General features: G+C 47.3%; 1 protein-coding gene across 1 annotated transcript in view; it reads right to left on the bottom strand.

Moving 5' to 3' along the window:
* The window catches only part of CMTR1 (cap methyltransferase 1), a 53287-nt gene continuing 27428 nt past the window's right edge, over positions 684 to 26542 (bottom strand). Inside the window, exons 11-24 of the mRNA XM_018038944.1 lie at positions 25467 to 25563; positions 25020 to 25152; positions 24193 to 24372; positions 10569 to 10625; positions 9747 to 9804; positions 9229 to 9297; positions 8141 to 8272; positions 7150 to 7272; positions 6370 to 6461; positions 5570 to 5638; positions 4225 to 4272; positions 3304 to 3416; positions 2658 to 2766; positions 684 to 2057 (exon numbers count right to left, since the gene is read on the bottom strand). Coding sequence (XP_017894433.1) covers positions 1925 to 2057; positions 2658 to 2766; positions 3304 to 3416; positions 4225 to 4272; positions 5570 to 5638; positions 6370 to 6461; positions 7150 to 7272; positions 8141 to 8272; positions 9229 to 9297; positions 9747 to 9804; positions 10569 to 10625; positions 24193 to 24372; positions 25020 to 25152; positions 25467 to 25563 — 1413 coding nt within the window. The 3' untranslated portion in view covers positions 684 to 1924. The remainder of the gene's footprint in view (positions 2058 to 2657; positions 2767 to 3303; positions 3417 to 4224; positions 4273 to 5569; positions 5639 to 6369; positions 6462 to 7149; positions 7273 to 8140; positions 8273 to 9228; positions 9298 to 9746; positions 9805 to 10568; positions 10626 to 24192; positions 24373 to 25019; positions 25153 to 25466; positions 25564 to 26542) is intronic.

A 26542-nucleotide genomic window follows, 5' to 3' on the forward strand; every position in this document is an offset into this window, starting at 1 on the left:
AACGCAGACCACCTGGCCCCTGCTCACAGCCTCTCCTCCAGCACAGGCGCGGGAGGCTGGAGCAAGGCCAAGTAGGGCAAGCAGAAGGATGCAGGGGCTTGGGAGCCAAGATCACACCAATTAAGTCAGAAAAGCTGGGAAAGGTATTGCCTGGGTGCTTGGGCCATGGAACGTGAAGGAAGGACCCAAGCAGTGTGTAGGCAGAAGGCTCTAGGGGAGGACCTGCCGGGGGGGAGGACCGCTGGAGAAATGCGCCTAGAGCACAGCGGGAGAGGCGCCCGCGGCCTCCAGTGCAGACGCGGAGCTCCTTCCCCGTCTAGTGGCACTAATTGGTCTGACGCCTGTTATTTTAGTCACACAGACTGATCCTGGGTTGTCACGGTGCCACTGGGAGTAGCTGAGTGATTCACGTGAGGGGCAGGGGCCTCCTGGGCTGTGGGGTCTCTCATTCTCCAACCCCTGCTTCTCACAGGAGCCACAGCATTTTCTGACTCTTCCTTGGGCCCCTCTTTGGCAGCAAGCAGCAGCCCCGGGAGCCCTGAGCTCGGACACGGCGCTAATTAAACCAACCCTCTCTCCTCCCCTCTTCCCTGAGGAGAGCTTCCTCCCCTTCACCTCCCAGCCCAAGACCACAAAGCACAGAGGACACACAGCAGCAGCCCCAGCACAGAACCACACAGGCGTTAAAAATATGTCTGTCTTTAATGATCCAAGGTTCTGCAAGACACACTGATACCCAGAATTGGGTGGAAATACAGCATCTCAGCGGTGCTGCTGACAACCTGGGGGAGGGGCTGAATGCAGGCTGGAGACCCCTGAGGTGGAGTCAATTCCAATCTCATGGGACGCCTCCGTGCCCTCTATCTCCATGGAAACCAGTCTAGTACTGGGATGGGGCCCTAGGGAGCCCCTAGGGAGCATCTCCGAGAGGTATTTCCCATTAAAAACAACCACAGGTTCCCTCCCCCACCCAAAGCGACTGCCCAGCTTCCCCCTCTGCCTGCCAAGATAGAGGACGTGGAGTGACCACATAAGGACAAACAAAAGCAACTGTGCCTCCTGTTGGGGAAGAAAACAAAGGAGGGGGGAGGGTGGCAAGGTGTCTGGGGCAACCAGGAGTGCCATGATCACCAGAGGACTGGGTGCCACCCAACCCTGGAGGACCCTGTTACAGGGGGCCACCACTGATGGCCACAGAAAACGCAGCTCTTCAAGGCTGCTTCCTCCCCTTCTAGAGCTACCCAAGGTTTACACTGAGAGGGCTGGGGCACAGAAAGGCTCTACAATCCCAGGAAGCAGTCACACCCACTCCCAGACATGCCACCTGCACCCTATGTAGCATCAGACGGGGTCCACATGCTTCCCTTCCCGGCCTGCAGGATGGTCAGAGGTGTGGGCTGCGAAGAGCTCCAGGGAAGACCAGGGCAGGGAAGGGGAGGAGGCAGTCTTCTCCAACTTGGCATCAAAACAGAACAAGTTCAAGGAAACAAAACTTTGATTTATATAGCAGCTGCTCCGGCCAGCTCACAACAGTGGGCCTCTTCCCTCTCGGAGTTTGCCCAATAAAAAGTTGGGCAAGGCAGGGGCACGAGCGCCCTCGGGCAATGCACAGAACTCAGAAAAGTGAGTGTGCGCTACAAGCGAGAATGGCAGAGCCCTGCTGCCCCTGACATGTCCGCTGCTGGCCGCAGGTGCCCTGGGCCCTGACCTCAACCTGCTGCAGGAGCTGACGGAGCCCTGTCCTGGCAGAGGAGACAGTTCCCAGGCAGCGCTCCAGGGAGGAAAGTTCAGAGTGTCCCACAGAAGGAACATGTGTCCTCTAAAGGCTCCAACTGAGCTCTTCAGAGGAGCTGGAGGGGCCACCGCCCTCAAGGCCGGGCTCTGGACGACAGGGCGCTGGGCAGGGTGGGCGTGCCCCAGGCCCTCAGGCGCTGTGCGTCTGGATGAAGGAGAGGACGTCCTCCTTGGACAGCTTGTCTGGGTCCTGGGGCTTCTGGGATTCATGCACACGGATGCCATCCCCCCACTCCCAGAAGAGCCGGCCATAGTAGCAGATGCTGGGGGGAGAGGGGAGGTCAGAGGCCGCACCCAGGAGAACAGGGCCAAGAGATCCCCGCCTACCCGGCACCTGTGACGGGAACGATTCCCTCTGGCAGCCAAAACATACCCTGTAACCCCGCTCCTCCTGCCTTCCAGAATCCGCTTTTCCAACAACACAGCTGCTGCTGCTATCGGCATCCTACTGGATCCTCTCATTACTGATACTCCTGGCTTATCTGTCTCTGCTGCTCTAACTGAACAGCATTAGTGTGGTGACAATAATTACGGGCCCATTAGGGCTACTGCTACTGCTGAAACCTATGACCAAGAGTCTGGCAAACAGACACTGGGTCTGAGAGCAAGGCTGTGGGCCTCGCCACGTTCCCACACCCAGGACACCTACCCAACTTTCACAGCCAGTCCTGACATCACCCACCTCTCCCTGAGCTCACCGCCCAGTCCCAGACACACCCTGCAGAAACCACCATCCCGCCCACGGGGGAGGCCCCTGCCTGGGCAGCAGTAGGTCTCAGGGCGCAGGTGTGCCCCAAGAGCTGGCATCCTGGTAGGAGTTCCCGGGGCTGCTGAGGGGGCAGGCCTGGAGGAGGCCTACTTACTGAAATGGAGCAATGGCATCTGGAGGGAGGTCAAAGGTAGAGTTCTTGGTTTTCTTGTTGTAGAAGAACTTCCTCTTGAAGCTTTTGCTGAATCCCATGGTCCATGGCTCTGATGGGAGGAAGGGGACAAAGGCTCAGAAAGGACACACAAGACCCTTGAGGGATGGGTCAGGCCTTCCTCCCTCGTTCCTCCATGCCCTCCCGCAGACAGCAGAGAACAGCCTGGGAGGACACAGCCCTCATTATCAGCCCAGAGTGGCTCCTGGAGGACGCCTAAGATGACTACTACTCAGCAGCCCCACCTCCCACCAGGGCTAGCAGAGGGAACAGGGTTCTATCAGCCAGAGGGAAGACGACTCGAGAGGAGATACAAATGGCCAGGTCTGTCTTTCTGGATCTGCCACTGCCCATGAGGAAGGCCCTTCTCCTGCCATAAGGACACCCTATGTACAAGCTGGGCCCCCCTCTCCAGCCCCAGCCCAGCCCCCAGGACTACCAAAGACACGAAAGCTCAGGGAAGACAGTCCCCCTCAACATAAGCCTGGCTCTGCCCACCTCAGTAGGAAGCCCTGCGCTCTGGCCCTGGCGGGGTGTGGGCCAGTCGCCCTGGCTGAGGGAGGGGGTCAGGGAGGGGCTCATCACCCACCATTCACCGTCCTGACGATGTAGAGGCCAGTGGGCACGAAGTGCCGGTCATCCCGCCCTGTGTAGCTGAGCTTTGGTGTGCCGCTGGAGCCCTTAATGATCTTCATTTCTAACCTTGATTTTCCCACGCAGGCGTGCAAACAGGAAGTGTGTGTGTGTGTGAGAGAGAGTCAGTCCTGATGCTGATCTCTGACTAACGTCAAAACCAGCCAACCACTTGCCTCTTGGCTCAACATAAGAGAGACTGAGGCAGAGACTTGAGTTGCTCCAGGTCACACAGAGGGGTGCTGGGTTTAGAACTCAGCATCTGAACTCCCAACTGAGCAGCGGAGGCAGGGGAATGGCACACGCCTCTGCTACGTTGCTGCTGTTTGCGAGGCGTCAGGGTGACACCAGCTGGGGTGAGATCTGAAACCCCAAGTGCCACGAGGCCTTCAGTTCACCAGCCATGGTCTCAGCGTGGCCACTAAAGAGTTAATTGCGGAGCAGTGAGACCAGGTCTGGCTCCAGTGGCGCCAGCGGGCACACCCAGGAAGAGCCCCCCAGATCCAAGCACCCCGCACAACGGCTGAGAACATGAGCAAGCACTGAGACCCTCCAACCCCCAGGCTCAACCCCTCTCAGCACCAGGGGCTTGGATTTACAGTGTTTCAGGCATCTTGTGCTCTGCCTCTTGTGGGGACACTCGTAACTGTTACAGCATCAATGAGCCCGTATTTCTGCCTGACTCGCACCCACCCTGCTCCCCTCTGGCTGCCGGGCAGCCATGCAGACAAAGGAGGGGGTGTTAGAGGAGCCGCGGGGCCGCTCAGCGCTGCGCCCCCAACCCATCTCTACAAAAAAGCAGAGGAGGAGTCCTGGACGCTGCCACACGCCCCACCTCAACTCCTCAAATCCTGAGCTCCCTGGCTGAGCCACTCACCTAACAAAAATCTTCTCCATCTCCTCCAGCCGGTACACCTCCTTCACCCTGTGGAGAGAGGTGCAGAGATGATGAGGGCTTCCTGGGACACCTGTCTGGGCAGCAGGGGGAGGCAGGAGGCTGCACCTGCAGGCCCAGCACCACCAAGGCCACCAAGAACAAGGACCCCAGCCTGGCACTGCCTCCACAGACAAGCTCTAGGGTTCACAGCTGCCAAGCACCCTGGAGCCTGACCCAGGGCAACTGGGGAGCAGAGCCACGGCTGAGGAGGACAGGAGGGAGGGAGAGGAAGGTCTGGAGGCGATGTCCCTGTCAGTGTTACAGCCTCACGTGCCCAGCACCAGAGGCCAGGACACTAAGGGCCAGGCTCTTGTCCAGGTCCGTCTGCGTGGATTTTAGGCCTTCGGGTAGCAGACTTCCAAATCGTCCTAACAGGCCTATTTCCATGACGGGCGAGGAGACCACTCAGGCAGCCCCCCGGCCCTGGGGGCCGCTGAGCACGCCTTTGGAGCCACTACTGGGTAAGGGGCCCAGAGACTGAGCAACCAGACCACACACAACAGAGGCAGGGTCCCTGAAGCAGCTTCTCAGTGCCTGGCGGACAGGACCTTTTCAAGCAAGGGAAGAAATCACTTTTTTAGGCTTTCAGAAGACTTCTATAAAGTGCATTCTTACTACTGGATTTAATTCTAAGTAAATCTGTATTAAAAATAATAATGAAAATTATTTTTCAGTCTCTAGACACACGAAGCCCCAAAGATAATAACATCAGACCTCAGCCCAGACTGGAAAAGTCTGTTCTCCATCTATCTGCTGACTGTTCTTATCCTCCTTGCCTCCCACAGGGTCTGGACCTTTCATATCACCTCACATGGCAACAAACCGTGGCCTTCTTTCCATGCACCAAGGATCCCATTACTTCAAACCACCCTTCTCTTTATCACGTTCAAAAACTCCCATTCCCTCAGCACCCTTTTCTTACCTAAAACAAATGAAAAGGCTAGGATGGATATGCTAATCATACCCAAGCACGGATGTGTGGCTCACAGGTGCGTTAGCGCCCTCAGAAGTGCGTGCATCTGAAATGAGGGCACCTGAACCCCGAGGATGAGTCTCTCCACTGGAGGCTGGCCCGCTGTGACAGGTGGGACGGGGAGATACTCTGGGGCAAGCAGGCACCTCTCCAGGACCCTCAAGCACATCACTCATCAGGGCGGTCTGACCTCTCACGCTGGCCTGGCCTGGCCTCCACTGAGCCCTCTCTCACCTCACAGGACGGGGGCAGGCACTAACCAGAAAGAAGCAATGGGGAAGGCGGATATGGGGGGAGAGGTGATACGCTCACCTGATGGGATTCATGTCAGGCCGACTGGGCTTAGAAACAGCTTTCACAAATTTCTCAGCAAGCTGAATCCTACAATCCAACGGAGTCTCTCAGAGGCAAGTTAAGGGTACCTCTACCAGGACCCCCACCCCCAGAGCATCTTCATGGCACCAGTGGGAGGACACTCCTGAATCTGCAGCAAAGCTGCTCTAAGAGGTGGCACCCGCGTCCCCCGGAGGCCCCCTCCTGCCCTGTGGTCAGTCACCTCCAGCAGAACTTCAAGGGTCATCTTTATTGTAAACGTCTGCTCCTTCACCCCAAACCACTGATCCCACAATGCACCCACTCAGATGAGCCAGCTCAGGAGTGATGTCAGCAGCATGGTGGTGTAAGGGTGTTCTGTAACTCCCTTTCAACAACTGATTAGCATCCATCCGTGAACCAGAGTGGGAATTGTGGGACCCAGGTGAACTGACTTAGGTGGAGCCACCAAGCACAGAACACATTCTTCAGAGGAGAAGACCCTCCCTCTCCCCATAAGGTCACCCTCTTGCTCAACCTTAAAGCAAACATCACTCCTGATCTAAACAGCGGCAAAGTGGAGTGTGCTGGTATCTATGAAATCAAGGGTTGTCCCTGGTGAATGAAAGTGCCAACACCAACTTCCTACCCTGCCCTTGGAACCAGCTAGTGGACAGAAGAGGGAAACTAAGGATGTTCTTAAGCAGAGAAGACCTGAGTGAGGAGCCAAGCCACAGAGGCCGCTGCCATAGCGCCGCCCCGGCCCACCTCCCCCTCTGCCCCCAGGGCCCCGGTCAGACCGTTGGTTAAAGTGCTGCTCCCGCACGTCACTGCCATTCAGCACGAGGACATCAAGGATGTGGATCGCACTTATCTTCCGCTGGGCCTTCCCCTAGAAGGACAAGGACACTGCCCACCCCGCCAGGCACTGGCCTGGGGCCCACTCCGCCCAAGATGGCCTGCTGGCCTCCATTCTACCTAGAGCTGGGGGGAGGTGCTCTGAACACACTTCTCTCACCTCCCTCCCAGTAGATGCTCAGCACCAGACTGGCCCAGGCTTCTGAGCAGACAAGAGATCTGAGGTGCTGGACCAGCCCCCTTAAATCTCAGACCCAGTGAGACTGCCACCATGATGCTCTGGGAGGAGCTGGCTTCCCACTCTGGCCCTCTACTCCCACTGACTGTTCTGAAAGTTATGTGTGTGGTGGTAATACCCAAAGCTCAAGGGAAATAAGAAGTTGCTTCCTTCCCAAGGGATCCTCGGTCAGTAACAATCAATATCTAAAAACTACACAGCAGGTTGACTAGGGCCTTTGCTGCCCAGAGATGATCGAGATTTCCTGCACAGAAAGAGACTGTGAGCCTTCCTACCTGAACACGCTGGTTTAAAGCAACTACTGGAGGAGGAGGAATGATCACAAAGCCTTCGTTGGGCCCTGGGCCCTGTCAACAGCCACGTGCAGTGTAAGCCAGTCAACTCGGGATGTGTATGTGGTGGGAGGCAGTGAAGGGCCAAGCCCAGCTGTGTCTCAGGTCCCTAGATGGCAGAGCCACAACACGCGAGCAGAACCACCTCTGACCTCCCCTTTGAGCTCATGGACAATCTCCACAGAGAGCAGAGTATCCCGGGGTAGTTCTGTCTTGAGATCCAGCTTGACCCAGCGGTCTGACTGGCGGCCATCCCACGTGTAGATCTGAGACTTCTATGGGCAGAGAGAAAGGGTTAGGTCAGGCAGAATAGGGACTGAGCGGTGACAGGCCAGTTCTCAAAAAGGCTTTCAGTTGGTGGCTCCAAGCTGACGGGGCTGGAGATGCTGAGGAGGTCTGGAGAAAGGAGCTGGTGACACTTCATACACGAGGAGGCCAGTGTTGTCCTCCGCTGCCTCGGCAGAAGAGGCCCGCTCTGACTCGGTCCCGCCACGGCGAACAGGCTCAGGCACCATTCAGGAGGCCTGAGTCCGTGATCAGAGGCCCTCAGGAAAGACCCAGCTTGGTCTATGTGTGAAGAGGGCTTAGTGAAAGATCCAGAGAGCAGAGCGGAGAGAGACAGTGAAGAGAGAAAACGAGAAAAGGTTAAGAGGACACAGAGAAGGGAAGCGAGGAAGAAGAGAGAGACTATACAGGAAGACCAGTCAGAGCGGGGAGAGCGGTGAGGCAGATACAGAACTGCGGAGGCGTTCCCTCACCTCACGTGAGACTCCAAAGGCACCCGAGTAAGGAGACGGGAGGCAGGGGTGGGGGCGGTGCTGCAAGGAAACGGCTGCCGGGGCCTGCCGACCCGTCCTGCTAGCCCGGGAGGCGCCACGTCACCAGGAGGAGGCAGTGCTCCGGTCAGCAGTGCCCCAAAGTGAGCAAGCAAATAGGTGAGAAAGTGAAAGAAAGAATGACGCCTGGGTAACAGAGGCGGAAAGGAAGGCAAGTTGCAAGAACTACGTTCCCTGGGGTCAAAGCGTCAGCTCCTCAGTGCCAAACAAACACGCGCCAAGTGTGGCAGGCGGCTGTCCAGATTCCCACAGACAGACAGCATGGTTCCACCACCCGAGCCGGGGAGGGAACCAGCTGCAGACTTACCCCCAGGCCGATGAGGAACTTCTGCTCGCTGCCAGACACCATGCAGCGGTAGTCGAGCACTGGGCGGATCTTCTCCAGGGTCTTGGCAGTCAGCAGCGTGGGCTTATAGCTGAAGATGTCAATCTCAGTGCCCTGCAGCCCCGGGGCAGAGAGAACACAGCCGGGTTGGGGAGAGGGACAGGCGCTCAGGACGGGGGCCTGGGGGCAGAGGTCAGGGCAGGCTGGGGGGCGGGGGGCGGGCGGGGACAGGAAGCACTTGCTCTCTGAAACATGCCCCCTGTTCTACCTAACCAGGAACAAACTGGGATCTAATTCCATCTGCTTGGAGTGTTCCTTTAGGACCTATTAGAAGAGGCTGGAAAAGCAAAGAACACCGAGTCCCTGAGTACAGATCGATTTACCAGAGCTATAAGGAAATGTCACCAGAATATAAAAGCCTCCCCTTCAATAAAACTGAAAGCAAAGACTTGCAAGCAGTTGATTTGAAAGTAGTTAGGTGATCTCTCCACCTGGTTCAGAAAAGTTTACACATGCTGTTTTTGTGAGGCCATCTTGAACCTCACTCTCCAGTCCCTGACCTGCACAACAGCTCAAGATTTGGGCCAGATTTAAATGAAGCCCAGGGAAAAGCTGGAATTCAGGTGGCAGGGAAACACAGGGCAGAATGCCGGAGACCACTCACCAGAAACAGAGCCTAGGTCCGGGCCGCTCCACTGTGGAGCTCTCTGGCAGCCCCTCCTGCCCCTCTGACCAGCTCCCGGCCTAAGATCACCTCACCCTTCACGCCTCCCCTGCAGGCACATGGCACCCTAAACTTGCCAGGGAGTAAGAGCCAGTACCACACTTGGGGCAGCGGGAATGCTGATCACAACACATCTCAGGCTAAGAATCTTCAGGCAGCCTGGTGGGCTCTGCGGGAACTCAACACTCTCACCAAAAGTCCCCGCCTGTAGGAGGTCTCAGCCCACCGCTCTCAAGCCCACATGGTACCTGCACAAGCCCCCTGGAGGGCAGGCACCTGGGGGTCTCAGTGATACCACCTCTTATCAGGCCTTTCTAACTCTGTTTTCACCAGACACCAAGCTTACCTGGATGAGCTCAAAGAACTTAGATTTTGGGTCTGTGGAAGAAGGAGCAACTCGAGCCTGGTCTGGGATCTGAAACAAGAAAGCAAACAACTTCGGTTTTCAAGTGCACTTTTGATCAGGGTTGTGTGTGAGCCTACACAAAGGCTCAGACTGGGCAAGAAGAAATGGCACCCGAGGAAGCTGGAAAGGCGGGGCTGGGGTGGCCAATTCAGTCACTGCTCCCTTTCAGGCCTTGTGGTAACACTCCTTCAAAGCCATTTACCTTTCTCTGGGGCTCTCTGTGGTCAATACTGCTACCCAGGGCCACCAGCAGGAAACAGGCCTGTTCACCCACCACCCTTGTCCTTTGTGACCAGTCTGCAGCACTAAACTAGGAGTGAAAGAGCCAATGAAGTAACTCCCGACAGTGCTGAGACGTCCAACTCGAGTGCTGTGGGGGCCGGCCAGGCTGGGAGTCGGTCCCAGTCTTCTCAAAAGCTGCCCTGCCCTGGAGCAAAACTGGGTGGGGGGACACTCACCCCCCAGAGCCGGAGGCACTCTTTCCGGATCTCTGCCTGCCGAGGCTCGATCAGGGTCCTGGGAAAATGAAGCCAGTAAATGACTGAAACCTCTGTACAAGGAGTGTGCCTCCTGCACGCCCATCAGAACCCCAGGGAGAGGAAGTCGTGTGAATGAACAGGTGCATGCCCACATGAGGCCAAGCCGCCCTTACCCAAGGTGCTTGTAACATTCACACGGCTCTGTCTCCGGGAAATGAGCGCACAGGGACACAGGAAACGAGACGATCTCCTTGTTCAACCACAAAGGGAAGGGAGGAGCCACCCTCCTGACCACCCTGGATGGCAGGGTCCCCAAACACCCTTCTTCCAAGTACCCATCGGAACACACTGGTTGCTTTCTTGACACAGGCCACAGTAAGTCCATCCCGTGGACGTCACCATGCCCGAGAAAGCTGGACGAGCTCCTGCTCACCCCCACCAGAGGTGTTCTTTGACCAGGCCTCCCTCTCCTTGCCTGAACATCACTCTTTATGTCCCCTGAACATCAGATCTTCTACACATGCCCCTCTACATTCTCTGATGCACGGGTAACAATTTTTCCTGTATCCTTTGCCTGGGTTACTCTTATCTGTCCAAAGACAACGTAAAGCTTTGAGGCTGAGGTTCATGCCATATGCTTCTTTGGCATCCTTCACAGAATACGGTAAAGTATGAGATTTAAAAAGTAGGTATTTTTAAATGTTCGTAGAAATGAAGTGAAGAGTTGGGGTTGGGGGGTGGGGAACAAAACATAAAGATCTTCCCTTGATATAGGTGGATTCTGGAAAGGGCAACACTCACGTGTCTTGCACAAAGGCACGGATTTTGGCCAGAGCTTTGATCTGCAGACTACAGTGGCTGGAATTAAAAATAAAAGGATTTTATCTCAGAAGGATTACCAAAAAAGACAGCCTACGGTCATCGGGACAGAGAAGTTTAGCCAGAGCAGTGGCCATCTACGTTTGGGGAAGGGGTAAAGTCAAAACTGACCATACCCTTATGGTACAGTTACATGGACCTGATGAAAACTTAGGGTGAAGCAGAACTGAGTCAAACCCTCCAGACACTCAGATCCCAAGCCCAGCCAAAAGGAAGGTTCTGATCTCATTCTTAAAAATTTGAGCACTTCCCTGTGGTACAGTGGATAAGAATCCACCGGCCAATGCAGGGGACATGGGTTCGATCCCCGGTCCAGGAATATCCCACATTCCGCAGAGCAGCTAAGACTTTGCACCACAACCACCGAACCCAAGCTCGAGAGCCTGCAAGTCGCAACTACTGAAAACCCATGTGCCTAGAGGCCGTGCTCTGCAACGAGATGCCGCCGCAATGAGAAGCCCGAGCACCTCAACAAAGAGTAGCCCCCTCTCACCACAACTAGAGAAAGCACGCTAGCAGCAACAAAGACCCAGAGCAACCAAATAAATTAAAAAAAAAACAACTGAAAGCCGTAGTGAAATAATTTGGGGGGCTGCATTGTGCAGCTTCTAGGATCTTAGTTCCTCAAGCAGGGATCCCCAAACCTGCAGCCTTTCAATTAGAGTCCTCACCACGGGACCACCAAGAATTCCCTGACCTGATTCTAAATGGAGCAGCAACACAGAGCAGACTCAGTTCAAGTACACACTAAACTGACTCACCTGCGCTAGGAGCCACCCTTACTGCTTAGCCGCCACGACTCTTAGAGAGAAATTTTTCATTTAAAAAGTGAGACATGATAAAGCAAGAAAATGTGACCCACTGACAAGAGAGGGAAAACAGTCCAACAGAACAAGACCAAGAGATGATCCAAATGTTGAAATTATCAGACAAGACCTTTAAAATAACTGAAACATATGTTAAAGGATCTAGTGAAAAAGGTATAATATACTTAAAAAGATGGAAAAATACTGGCAGAGATATATAAAAACTGTTTTTCAAAAGCAAAAATTCTAGAAATGAAAAATAGAGATAAATGGTATTAGCTGATTTACAGAAGTATAGTTGATTTACAATGTTAGTAGCAGGTATACAACATAGTAAATCAAATTTTTATATATTATACTCTAAAGTTATTATAAAATACTGGCTATATATCCCTGTAGCTTATATATTTTACACATAGTAGTCTGTACCTCTTAATCCCCTATCTTGCCCCTCCCCTCCTCCATCTCCCTGCTGGTAACCCAATAGTTTGTTCTCTATCAGTCAATTTCTGTTTTATTATTTATTTTTTTGATTCCACATATAAATGATAACTTATCTGTCTGACTGATTTCACTAAGATCCACTGCTCGAGGTCCATCCATATTGTGGCAAATAGCAGAATTTCATTCTTTTTTTTTAATGACTGTGATATGTCAGTCTGTGTGGACCCATCAACAGTGTACTAGGGTTTCCTTTTCTCCACTTCCTCATCAACATTTGTTATCTGTAGACTTTGATGATGGCCATTCTGACAAGTGCAAGGTGATCACATTTAATGTGCATTTCTCTGATTATTAGTGATGTTGAGCATTTTTTCATATACCTGTTGGCCATCTGTATGTCTTCCTTGGAAAAATGTCTATTCGAGTCTTCTGCCCATTTTTAATTGGGTTGTTTTTTAATTGATATTGAATTATATGAATTATTTATATATTTTGCATATTAACCCTTTATCAGTCTTAACATTTGCAAATATTTCCTCCCATTCAATAGGCTGTCTTTTCATTTGGTTGGTTTCCTTTGCTGTGCAAAAGTTTTTAACTTTAATTAGGTCTCATTTCTCTATTTTTGCTTTTTTTGCCTTAGGGCCTGATCCCGCCACTCTAAAATCTCTACTCTTTATGGCAGAGTATTCTGCCCTTGTTTTCTTCTAGATTTATGGTTTATGGTCTTAAATGTAGGTCTTTAATCCATTTTGAGTTTATTTTGGTATATGGCGTGAGAAAATGTTTTAATTTCATTCTTTTACATGTAGCTCACCAGTTTTTCCAGCATCACTGTCATAGAGACACAAAGACACAGAGACTGTTTTTTCTTGAATGTATATTCTTGCCTCCTGTGTCATAGATTAATTGACAAAATATAAAGGGAAAATCTTGAAAGCAGTCAGAGGAAAAAGGACACATGACACACTGACAAAGTTTATCCCCACGGCTAGTTTATCACTATGACTAGTCTATCCCCACGGCTAGTTTATCACTATGACTAGTCTATCCCCACGGCTAGTTTATCACTATGACTAGTCTATCCCCATGGCTAGTTTATCACTATGACTAGTTTGCGAGTTTTTAATCATGAATAGATGTTTAATTTTATTGAATATTCTTTCTGTATCTATCAAAATTATTATATTATTTTTCCTCTTTATTCCTTTAATACAGTGAAGTACAAAAAATGGTTTTCAAAAGGTACACAAATCTTGCATTTTTAGATAAACTCCAGTTGATCATGAGCATTACTCTGATACATTGCCAGATGTGATTTACTAATTTTTAAACAGTTTCCTTTACGTTTTTGGCTGTGCGGGCCTTTGCTGCTGTGCAGGCTTCTGTCTAGCTCCGGAAAGCAGGGGCTGCCCTCCAGTTGCGGCTCCCGGGCTCTAGCGCACAGGCTCTAGACTGGGGGTGCACCTCTTTGGTTGCTCCATGGCTTGTGGGCTCTTCCTGGATCAGGGATCAAACCCATGTCTCCTCCACTGGCAGGTGGATTCTTTACCACTGAGCCACCAAGGGAAGATCTTTCTGTATAGGCTCATGAGGGGTATTAATCTATAAATGTGTAATCTTTAGAATTTTGGTGAGATGGTTGGATGGCATCCAAACTCAGTGGACATAGTTTGAGCAAACTCTGGGAGATAATGAAGGACGAGAAAGCCTGGCATGCTGCAGTCCATGGGGTCGCAGAATCAGACATGACTGAGCGACTGAACAACAACAAATATATGTATTTAAATGCTATAAATTTCCCTTTATTAATCCTTTTTTAATTCCTTTAGGTGTATATATTTATAAAGGAATATATATATTTATCTATTCATCTGTCAATGGACATTAAAAGACATTCAAATTGGAAAGGAAAGCAAAAAATTATTTACTTGCAGAAGATATGGTTATATACGTAAAAAATCTTAAGGAATCTACCAAGCTACTAGAACTAATAAGTAAATGAAGCATTCACACAAAATATGTAATCAATATACAAAACTCAACTGTATTTCCATATACTAGTAATGAACAATTAGAAAATAAAAATTTTAAAACACCGTTTACATACCCATAAAATTCTCACAAATAAATTTAACAAAAGATGTGTAACATCATTATACTGAAAACTATAAAACTGCTGAAAGACTAGATTAAAGAACCTAAATAAAACTTCTAGGTGAAACTTCTGACTGATATTCTAGTCAGAATATTTTCATTACTTTAGTACAGTGAAAGTTTTTTAGACAACAAGAATCACCAACAAAAATAAAAAATTGATAAATTGGATTTCAACATCAAAATTTAAAACTTCTTGGCAATCAAACTGAAAAGGAATAAGTAAAATTATCTCAGTTTGCAGATGACATCTGTTATGCAAAAAACTCTGAAGATTCCACAAAAAAATGTTAAAATAATCAGTCACATTTCTACACACTAACAACAAACAATCTGAAAATGAAGTTAACCACTCCATCTACAATAGCATCAAAAAGAATAAAATACTGAGGAATAAATTAAATCAAGAAGTGAAAGACTTGTACACTGAAAGCTGTGTAACACTGCTGAAGAAAATGAAGAGAGATAAATAAATGGAAGGGCATGCTGTGCTCATGGACTGGAACACTTAATGTTGTTAACAGGACAACACTACCCAAAGCGATCTGCAGATTCGATGCAATCTCCACCAAAATCCCAGGGGCAGTTTTTGCAGAAATAGAAAAACTCATCCTAAAAATCATATGGAAACTCAGGGGACCCCAAATAGCCAAAACAATACTGCAAATGAAGGACAAACCTGGGGGCTTCATATATCCTCAGTTCAAAAAAACTTACTACAACACTACAGTAAAAAGTGTGGTACTGGCATCAAGACCAATGGAACAGAATAGACAGCTCAGAAATAAACCCTCACATGTATGATCAAATGATTTTCAAAAAGAGTGCCAAGATCATTCCATGGGGAATGCATATAGATAAGTCTTCAACAACTAATGTTGGGAAAACTCAATATCCAGATGCAAAAGAATACAGTTAGACACTTACTTCACATTACCTACAAAAATCAATTCAAAATGGATCAAAGACCTAAACATAAGAAATAAAACTCTAAAACTTTTCTTTCTCTCAAAAGAAAACACGGAGAAAAGCTTCACGACACTGGATTTAGCGATGGATTTCTTGAATGACACCAGACGCACAGGCAATAAAAGAAAAAACAGATAAACTGGACTATATAAAAATATAAAACTTTGTGCAAACGGCATAATCAATACAGTAAAAAACAAAAACAAAACCCCACAGAATACAAGAAAATATTTTTGAATCATACATCTGATTAAGAGATTAATACCCAGAATGTATTAAGAATTTCTATAACTAAACAACAAAAATCAAGCAGATCAATTTAACAGTGGGCAAAGGGAGGTCTGTCAACATGGCACAGTAAAACCCGGAGCTCACCTCTTCACATGGGACACCAGAATTACAGCACAGGAACCTGGAATGTTAGGTCCATGAATGAAGCGAAATTGGAAGTGGTCAAACAGGAGATGGCAAGAGTGAATGTCAACATTTTAGGAATCAGCGAACTAAAATAGACTGGAATGGGTGAATTTAACTCAGATGACCATTATATCTGCTACTGTGGGCAGGAATCCCTTAGAAGAAATGGAGTGGCCATCATAGTCAACGAAAGAGTCCGAAATGCAGTACTTGGATTCAATCTCAAAAGTGACAGAATGATCTCTGTTCATTTACAAGGCAAACCATTCAATAACACGGTGATCCAAGCCTATGCCCCAACCAGTAATGCTGAAGAAACTGAAATTGAATGGTTCTATGAAGATCTACAAGATCTTCTAGAACTAACACCCAAAAAAGATGTCCTTTTCATTATAGGGGACTGGAATGCAAAAGTAGGAAGTCAAGAAACACCTGGAATAACAGGCAAATTTGGCCTTGGAAGTACAGAATGAAGCAGGGCAAAGGCTCATAGAGTTTTGCCAAGAGAACGCACTGGTCATAGCAAACACCCTCTTCCAACAACACAAGGGAAGACTCTACACATCGACATCACCAGATGGTCAACACCGAAATCAGATGGATTATATTCTTTGCATCCAAAGACGGAGAAGCTCTATACACAGTCAGCAAAAACAAGACCGGGAGCTGACTGTGGCTCAGATCATGAACACTTTATTGCCAAATTCAGACTTAAATTGAACAAAGTAGGGAAAGCCACTAGACTATTCAGGTATGACTTAAATCAAATCCCTTATGATTATACAGTAGAAGTGAGAAATAGATTTAAGGGACTAGATCTGATAGACAGAGTGCCTGATGAACTAAGGACGGAGGTTCGTGACATTGTACAGGAGACAGGTATCAAGACCATCCCCATGGAAAAGAAATGCAAAAAAGCAAAATGGCTGTCTGAGGAGGCCTTACAAATAGCTGTGAAAAGAAGAGAAGCAAAAAGCAAAAGAGAAAAGGAAAGATACCCATTTGAATGCAGAGTTCCACACAATAGCAAGGAGAGATAAGAAAGACTTCCTCAGTGATCAATGCAAAGAAATAGAGAAAAACAATCGAATGGGCAAGACTAGAGATCTCTTCAAGAAACTCAGAGATACCAAAGGAACATTTCATGCAAAGATGGGCTCAATAAAGGACAGAAATGGTATGGACCTAACAGAAGCAGAAGATATTAAGAAGAGGTGGCAAGAATACACAGAACTGTACAAAAAAGATCGTCATGACCCAGATAATCACGATGGTGTGATGGCTCACCTAGAGCCAGACATCTTGGAATGTGAAGTTAAGTGGACCTTAAGAAGCATCACTACAAACAAAGCTAGTGGAGGTGATGGAATTCCAGTTGAGCTGTTTCAAATCCTAAAAGATGATGCTGTGAAAGTGCTGCACTCAATATGCCAGCAAATTTGGAAAACTCAGCAGTGGCCACAGGACTGGAAAAGGTCAGTTTTCATTCCAATCTCAAAGAAGGGCAATGCCAAAGAATGCTCAAACTACTGCACAATTGCAGTCATCTCACATACTAGTAAAGAAATGGTCAAAATTCTCCAAGCCAGCCTTCAGCAATACATGAACCATGAACTTCCAGATGTTCAAGTTGGTTTTAGAAAAGGCAGAGGAACCAGAGATCAAATTGCCAACATCTGCTGGATCATCAAAAAAGCAAGAGAGTTCCAGGAAAACATCTATTTCTGCTTTATTGACTATGCCAAAGCCTTTGACTGTATGGATCACAATAAACTGGAAAATTCTGAACAAAATGGGAATACCAGACCAACTGACCTACCTCTTGAGAAATCTGTATGCAGGTCAGGAAGCAATAATTAGAACTGGACATGGAACAGACTGGTTCCAAATCGAGAAAGGAGTACGTCAAGGCTGTATTTCCCTGCTTATTTACCTTATATGCAGAGTATATCATGAGAAATGCTGGGCTGGATGAAGCACAAGCTAGAATCAAGATTGCCGGGAGAAATATCAATAACCTCAGATATACAGATGATACCACCCTTATGGCAGAAAGTGAAGAAGAACTAAAGAGCCTCTTGATGAAAGTGAAAGAAGAGAGTGAAAAAGCTGACTTAAAGCTCAACATTCAGAAAACAAAGATCATGGCATCCGGTCCCATCACTTCATGGAAAATAGATGGGAAACAGTGTCAGACTATTTTTTTGGGCTCCAAAATCACTGCAGATGGTGACTGCAGCCATGAAATTAAAGGACGCTTACTCCTTGGAAGGAAAGTTATGATCAACCTAGACAGCATATTAAAAAGCAGAGACATTACTTTGCCAACAATGGTCCGTCTCATCAAAGCTATGGTTTTTCCAGTGGTCATGTATGGATGTGAGAGTTGGACTATAAAGAAAGCTGAGCGCTGAAGAATTGATGCTTTCGAACTATGGTGTTGGAGAAGACTCTTGAGAGTCCCTTGGACTGCAAGGAGATCCAACCAGTCCATCCTAAAGGAGATCAGTCCTGGGTGTTCATTGGAAGGACTGATGTTGAAGCTAAAACTCCAATACGTTGGCCACCTGATATGGAGAGCTGACTTATTTGAAAAGATGCTGATGCTGGGAAAGATTGAAGGCAGGAGGAAAAGGGGACGACAGAGGATGAGATGGTTGGATGGCATCACCCACTCAATGGGCATGAGTTTGAGTAAACTCTGTGAGTTGGTGATGGACAGGGAGCCCTGGTGTGCTGCAGTCCATGGGGTCGCAAAGAGTCGGACACGACTAAGAGACTGAACTAAACTGATCAGACCATCTATCTATGAGTACCACGTGAAAACCAGCAGAAAAGATTTTCCAGATATAAAGAAGAAATCACAATGAGATGGGTATGAGGGGCAGAGATGAGGTGTAGACAACACCCAAAGCCCTGTGTGGGTAACTCACAAAGGGAAAGAGGACCACGACTGCAGGGGTGCTCCCCAAGGACTGAGGCATCCGAGCCCTGGATGGGACTCCCCGACCACGGACTCTGCGCAAGAGAGCTGCAGGGCTGCAGGAAACAGACTCTTAAGGGCACCTGCAAACCCTCACACACCCCAAGTCCCAGCACTCAGATGGTGATTTGAGAGGAGTCTGGGTGAAACCCACCTGCCGATCTTTAAATTAGAGAGCCTCCCTGAGAGACAGGAGGCCACTGGGACTCCTCCTGGGGACATATGGTTGGGAAACTAAGATGCCATGAGGTTCGGCCAAAAAAAAAAGCAAAATTAATAAATTGAAATCTGTTGCATTTCTATACACTAACAACAAACTATCAGAAAAAGAAATTAAGAAAACAATACCATTTACAATTGCATCAAAAAGATAAAATACCTACAAATAAATCTAACTTAAGAGGTAAACCAAGAGGTAAAAGACCTGTACTCATAAAACTATAAGACACTGATTCATTCAAGAGACTGAAGATAACAAAAACAAATGGAAAGATATAGTGAAGATACCAGAAGAAAATGACCACACCACCTAAGGCAATCTACAGTCAACGTAAACCCTATCAAAATACCAATGGCATTTTTTACAGAACTAGAACAAATAATTCTAAAATCTGTGTGAAACCATAAAAGACCTCAAATAGCCAAAATAATCTTCAGAAGAAGAACCAAGCTGGGAGTGTCATGCTCCCTAATTTCAAACTAGGAAATATGGGCAATTAAGCTATGACCAAGGAGGCAAGAATATAGACTGGGGGAAAGACAGCTTCTTCAATAAGTGGTGTTGGGAAAACTGGAGAGCTACATGTGAAAGAATCACACTGGCCTACTTTCTCACTCCTTATACAAAAATAAACCCAAAATGGATTTAAGACTTAAATGTAAGTAATACTTGAAACCATAAAACTTCTAGAAGAAAAGCCAGGTAGTATGCTCTTTGATACCAGTCTCAGCAATTTTGGGGGGACATATTTCCTTAGAGAAGGGAAACAAAAAACTAAACAGATGGTACTAGATCAAAAGCTGAAAAGCTTTTGCACAGCAAACGAGACTACCAACAAAACAAAAAGGCAGCCGACTGAACGGGAGGGAGATAGTTGCAAACAATGTATCTGATAAGGGGTTACAATACAAAACATAAAAAGAACTCACACAACTCAACATTAAAAAAACGCCCAGATAAAGGAAGATGTGGTGTGTGCATACACACACACACACACACACACACACACAGGAGTATCACTCATAAGAAAGAGTGCAATAGGGCTTCCCAGTGGCTCAGTAGTAAAGCATCTGCCTACCAATGCAGGAGGTTTGGATTCAATCCCTGGTCCAGGAAGAACCCAAATTCTGTGGAGCAACAAAGCCCACGTGCCCAGCTCCAGAGCCCGTGCTCTGGAGCCTGTGCAGCTACGGCAGCCGGCATGCCCCAGAGGCCCGTGCTCCGCAACAAGAGCAGCCACCGCAGTAAGAAGCCCACACACGCGGTGAAGAGTAGCCCCCTCCCCGCAACAAGAAGAGCCCACAAGACAACAAAGATCGAGCACAGCCAGAACTAAATACATTTTTAATTATTAAAATAAACCACGTGGAAGGGAGAGGCTTCCCACACCAAGTGATTCTCTGTAGACAACTTTAAAGAAGAATGAATAATGCCATTTGCAACAACATGAATGGACCTAGAGATTATCATACTAAGTGAAGGAAGTCGGACAAAGACAAATATCCCACAATATTACTGTGATGTGGAAATTAAAAAGATGCACAGGTACTTATTTACAAAATAGACTAATAGACAGTGACTCACAGTCACTGAAAACAAACATGGTTACCCAAGGGGAAGAGGCAGAGAATGATAACCTAGGAGTTTGGGATTACCAAATACAAACTACTACATATAAAACAGATAAGGAGTAAGGTCCTACTGTAGAGCACAGGAAAGTATATTCAATACCTTGTAACAATGGAAAAGAATCTGAAAAATAATATATATACATACATAAAACAATCACTTTGCTGTACACTAGAAACACAACATTGTAAATCAACTATATTTCAACTTAAAAAACACTTGATTAAACTATAATTTTAAAAACTGATTAAAGAATAGGCAGAGGATTTAAATATTTTTCTGTGGAAGACATACAGATGGTCAATAAACACATGAAAAGATGTTCAACATCACTAATCTAATCAGGAAAATGCAAATCAAAACCACAATATCACCTCCCCCTGTCAGAATCAGTTCAGTTCAGTCGCTCAGTCGTGTCCGACTCTTTGCGACCCCATGAATCGCAGCACGCCAGGCCTCCCTGTCCATCACCAACTCCCGGAGTTCACTCAGACTCATGTCTATCAAGTGGGTAATGCCATCCAGCCATCTCGAAAAGACAACAAATAACTGTTGGCAAGGATATGGAGAAAAAGGAACTCTCATGCAGTGTTGGTAGGGATGCAAACTGGTACAGCTACCATGGAAAACAGTATGAAGGGTCCTCAAAAAATTAAAAACAGAACTACCACGTGCTGTGTTGTGCTTAGTCGCCTCAGTCATCATGTCTGACTGTGCAATCCTACGGACTATAGGGCACCAGGCTCCTCTGTCCATAGGGGTTCTCCAGGCAAGAATCCTGGAGTGGGCTGCCAGGCCCTCCTCCAGGGGATCTTCTCCACCCAGGGACTGAATCCAGGTCTCCCGCATTGCAGGTGGATTCTTTACGGTTTGAGCCACGAGGGAAGCCAAAGAATGCTGGGGTGGGTGACCAGCCTATCCCTTCTCCAGGGGATCTTCCCAATTCAGGAGTCAAACGGGGTCTCCCGCATTGCAGGCGGATTCTTTACCAGCTAAGCAGTATACCAGGGAAGCCAGAATTACCATATGACCTAGCAATTCCATTTCTGGCTAGTTTTCTGACAAAAATAAGATATACGCATCCCAGTGTTCATTTCAGTATTATTTACAATAGCCAATATATGGAAGCAATCTAAGTGTCCATCAATAGATAATTAAAGAAGATATGGTATATATACACAAAGGAATATTACTGAGCTATAAAAAAGAAATGAAATCTTGCCATTTACAACAACGTGAATGGACCTAGACAGTATTATGCTAAGTAAAGTCAAGTCAGAGAAAGATAAATACTATACAACTTCACTTATATGTGGAATCTAAAAACAAAACAAATGAACAAACATTAACAAAAGAAACAGATTCTTGAATACAGAGAACTAACTGGTGGTTTGCCAGAGGGAAGGGGAATGCGGAGTATGAGTGAAACGAGAGATTAAGAGGTACAGACCTCAAGTTATAAAATAAGTCAGTCACCAGGATGTAATGTATAGTATAGGGAATATAGTTAATAATATCTTAATAACTTTTTATGGTGACGGATGGTAATCAGACTTTGGCGAACATTTTCTAATGTATAAAAATATCAAATCGGACTTTCTGGTAGTCCAGTGGTTAAGAATCCAACTGCCAATGCAGGGCACAAGGGCTCAATTGGGAAGATTCCACATGCCTTGGGGCAACTAAGCCTGTGGGCCACAACTGCTGCCTGAGAGTCCTAGAGCCTGTGCTCCACAACTAGAGAAGCCACCGCAACTAGAGGCCTAGCACCCCAATTAGCCTCTGCTTGCTGCAATTAGAGGAAAGCCCATGTGTAGCAATGAAGACCCAGCACAGCCAAAAATAAATAATTTTTAAAAAATCAAACCATTATGCTGTATACCAAAAACTAATATGATACTGTAAGTCAATTATACTTCAATGAAAAATAAAATTTTTTAAAAAATGGGCAAAGGACTTGAATATATTTCTTCAAATAAGATATACAAATAGCCAACTTGCATATGAAAACATATTCAACATATTAGTCATTAGGGAAATGCAAACCAAAACTACAATGAGAGCCAGTTCAGACCTACTAGAATGGCTATTATGGAAAAAAAAAAAATCAAAAAATAACAAGTGTTGGTGAAGATGTGGAGAAATTGGAACCCTGATGCATTGCTGGTCGGAATGTAAAGTAGTGCAGCAATCCCACTTCCAGATGTATACCTGGATGAAGTGAAAGGAGGGACACAGTTACTTTTCACACCAACATTCACAGCAGCGTTACTCTCCATAGCTAAAACGTGAGGAAAATCCAAATGTCCATCAACAGCTGAATGGATAAACAAAATGTAGTATGCACATAAAATGGATTATTACTTAGCCCTAAAAAAGGAATGAAATCCTGACACATACTACAACATGATGAATCTTAAAAGCATCATGCTAAGCGAAACAGCCAGAGGCAAAAGAACAAATACTGTACGAATGCACTTACATGAGGCACATGCGATAAGCAAATTCAGAGAGGAAATAACAGAGGGCACCAATGGCTGGGGATAAGGGGAATAGGAGCTGTTATCTCACAGGTATAGAGTTTCTGCTTTGGATGATTAAAAAGCTCTGGAAATGCATTGTGGTATGGTTGCAGAACAGTGTGAATATATTTAAGGCCACTAGATTTCACATTTTAAGAAAGGTTAAAATGATAAACTTTGTTATGTGTATTTTACAATTTAAAAACGGACTCAAAAATTTTTTAACTTCTGCTTATCAAAAGACATCATTAAGACAATGAATAGGCAAACCACAGATTGGGGAAAAATATTCCCAATATACCAGACACAAATCAATTTACCAGGCTGCTTAAACACTCTGCAACTGGGAGCTCTGAGAAGACCAGTTCTGCCATGCATCCACACACACCCATATGAAACTGCAGCATGGCTCAACAAAAAGTCCAGAAATGTGACATAGCTTTGGCTTTGCTGATTTCCAGTCCCGGGCCTGCTTCCTCATCTACAACACGCTGAAACTTAGTACGGGCTCCGCCTTGGTGCCAATTCTTACATCAAGATGAGAGAGCTTATGTAGCAGTACCACAGAATGGAAAATTAAAATACTGAGAGAAGATGGATAAAGACTTCCTCTCCTCCTATGTTCCCCTAGGGCCACCCATACATTCAACTTTCTCTGGGAGACTTGGGATTCCACTTACAAATGACCTTTCCAGTACATGTTTGGCCCCCTAAGCAAGCACTTCTATTGATTCATTGCTATACAACTCTCCAAGCTTCCTCAGAAAACTGTTCAATGAGGTTTGCCCACTTAGAAAACTGAGCCAACTCTCACAACTTTAAATTATCACTACTAACAAGGAGGGGGAAAACAATTAATGAAGGTTAAAACAAAAACAAAACCAGCATTCAGATGGCCTATTTGAGTAACTCATGGTCTGGCAAAAGTTTTGATACCAGAAACTTCCAAAAGCATGTTATATACTTGCTTTCTAGCCATCTCTTGCTTCCAACTAAGGGACTTCATGGGACAGCAAACTATGATGGCCTTCTACAAATGGAAGCAATTAAAGGGAGATTATTCCTTCCTCCAAGGATGCAAAACAAGTCTGCTCTCTAGCTTCACTATCATACTCAGGCTCCCACAGGCAGGGCTGTGCCAGCCAGGCTCCCACCAGCCACCCTGTGACAAGGCATGGGAGCAGGATGAAAGTCCTCAAGGTACTCAAAGTCCTAGGGAGCCCTGGAGCGAGCAGACCAATCTCAGCTACCAGTTTTTCAAAACGAACAAAGTGATACCAAGAGCCAGTCATTCAGTCCTTCATTCTCTTCATCCCTAGGGCTTTCCTGATACCCTAAGGATGCAAGCAAACAACAACAACAAAAAGAAACGAAGGAAAAAACACATTGGTCTGCTTACCCCTCGTTGGACCGTATCATGTAGTCAGTAAATTCATGGTCTCCCTTGATCACCTCCAAGGGGACCACAAGGTTGACGTCAGAATCAGTGTTCCGCAGCTGGTTGAGTTTAATGTTGACTGAGAAGAGGTAATCCCGCACTTCATCTATGCCCACCTTCAGGCCCTTGCACACCACATACCTGAGAGGAGAGACCCTGTCACTCCACTGAGCAAGGGCTTCCCCGGCGTAATTCCTCCTCCCCGAACCACCTGCTGAGTCACAAAACCCCTGTCTACGCACTGAGAACAGAGTGCTGCAAAGTTCACCTCAAACCCTTCTCATGTTGGGCTGTATTTCTACTCTCTATGGCAGTGGTTTCCAATTACCCTGTGCCAGGCTGGCTGAATCACCATCAGCTGGGGAAGTCTGCTAAGTTAAGGGCAATCAGACTCTCCAGGGATGGGGCCCAGAAATCTGTGTTTTGAGCAAGCCACCTAGCAATTCGGATTGGCTGCATCTTCTCTCACAAGATGCATGGGCACTGTGTCCCATCTGGGATGCAAACAGGGACTCTGGTTAGTGGCCCAACTGTCTTTCAGGTAACCCTTCCTTGGTCTCCTTCACCCTCCTGGGCCAAGCCAAGGATCGCCCACAAAAGTGTGGTGAACAAGGTTGGTGGAGGAGGCAGAGGCTGAACAAGAAAATCCAAATCCTCTTGGCTCCAATCACTTTTTTTAAATCAGGGTTTTTTAATGCAGCTTGAGTGCTCATGCCAGAGATGCACCAGGTTTTCTTGTTCTGACATTTAGCCAACTAGTCTGATTCAAAGGGAGAGGAAAGTCTCACCTCTCTGAGTTGGCAGGACGGCTGGTAATTGGCTTAAAGAGACAGACTCGTTCAAAGCAGCAGTACAGCAGGTAGATGAGCCCCACGCTGAATGGTGTGAAGAGGTCGAAGGTTTTACAGATGAAGTGGCCTCCTAGGTTAAGGGAAAACACCAACGATAGTCAGCAGCTTCCACTCCAGGAAATGGGTTGGGTCATCTCAGGGACTATGACAAAGTCAGGGCCCAGATACCTGGGCCCATTAAAAGTCACAGGCCACAGAAGGGAAAGAGTTGTAGAGGGGACTTTGGGGATTCCATAGCACCTTCCCCCCTAAATCCCTCATTCCGCCATGTGTCATCTCATACAAGCAGACCATTGGTTAACTTTCAAGCCAACCCCAATACATGTTCTTGTACAACAGGGCCTCTGGTGGGTCCTGGGTGGGGAGACGGCAGAGGAGTGTCACCTGTCCGGACAACAGACAGCGCCATGAGGAACTGACAGAGCAGCAGCTGTTTGCTGAGGATCTCCTGCAGGTTCTCCTGTCCCTCCACTGAGAAACCCTGAAACGAGAGCACAAGGAGCAGAGCAGAAAAGAGGAGTGATGAGGACTGAAGAGAGTGCTCCCACCGCATCTTCCCTGAGATCTCTACAGGTGTTTCCATTGATCTCCACCAACTGACCGACACAGATACAGTCCGGTATTTAGATTCTCCGGCGTGGCTGTATGGCTCCCTGTGGTAAAGACAGCACCTGGGACCCAGGCCTGCCTACTGAGCCAGTGCTGTTTTCCTGCTCTATCGCTCCTGGGGATCTGCTCCTCCAAGGAGATGGTCCAGAAAATTTAAAAACTCATGCTGGAATCCACGGGAAGGATACGGCAGAACAGAGGCAAAATACGCTGGTCTCAAGCCAACTACAAGACAGGAACTGAATGCCCTGGTGAGTCCAGTGAGACCCAGGGAGCACGTGTGGCTAAATCTGTGTGGGCTCCCTCAGTCCTGGGCTGCACTGAACAGGCCCCAGTCTGGTGACAGGAGAAAGTCTGCCTGACTCTGATAGTCACAAGAATCTTTCTTTCTCTGCTGACCACAGATTTACTCACAAAACCCCCCCTCCTGTCCCAGGACCATGGAGCCTCTTCCTCCAGCTGGCAGAGTCTCTGGGCAGGCTGTTTGTATGAAGAATGTTATGTTGCTGTTCTTGGAGTGGTCTCCCTCCCTGTGAGATCCCAGCAAGGAGCAGAGAGCCAGGCTCACAGGGGAGTGAGGGACGCCAGGGGCTGTGATGGGAAGAGAGGCGAGTTATTGTTTAATGGGCACAGAATTTCAATTTTGCAAAATGGAAAAAGTTTTGGAGATCTGTTTCATGAAAGCATGATTATAATTAACATAATTGAACTGTAAACTTAAAAATGGCTACAACAGTAAATTTTATGTTATGTGATTTTTATCACAATAATTAAGAGAAGCAAAGAGGCTGGTCTCCAGAAATAAAAATGTTCGGTAATGTCTTCCAGATTTACAGATGCTTCTTAAAATG

The sequence above is a fragment of the Capra hircus genome, chromosome 23 (assembly GCF_001704415.2).
Source record: "Capra hircus breed San Clemente chromosome 23, ASM170441v1, whole genome shotgun sequence".
NCBI classification, from domain to species: Eukaryota; Metazoa; Chordata; class Mammalia; order Artiodactyla; family Bovidae; genus Capra; species Capra hircus.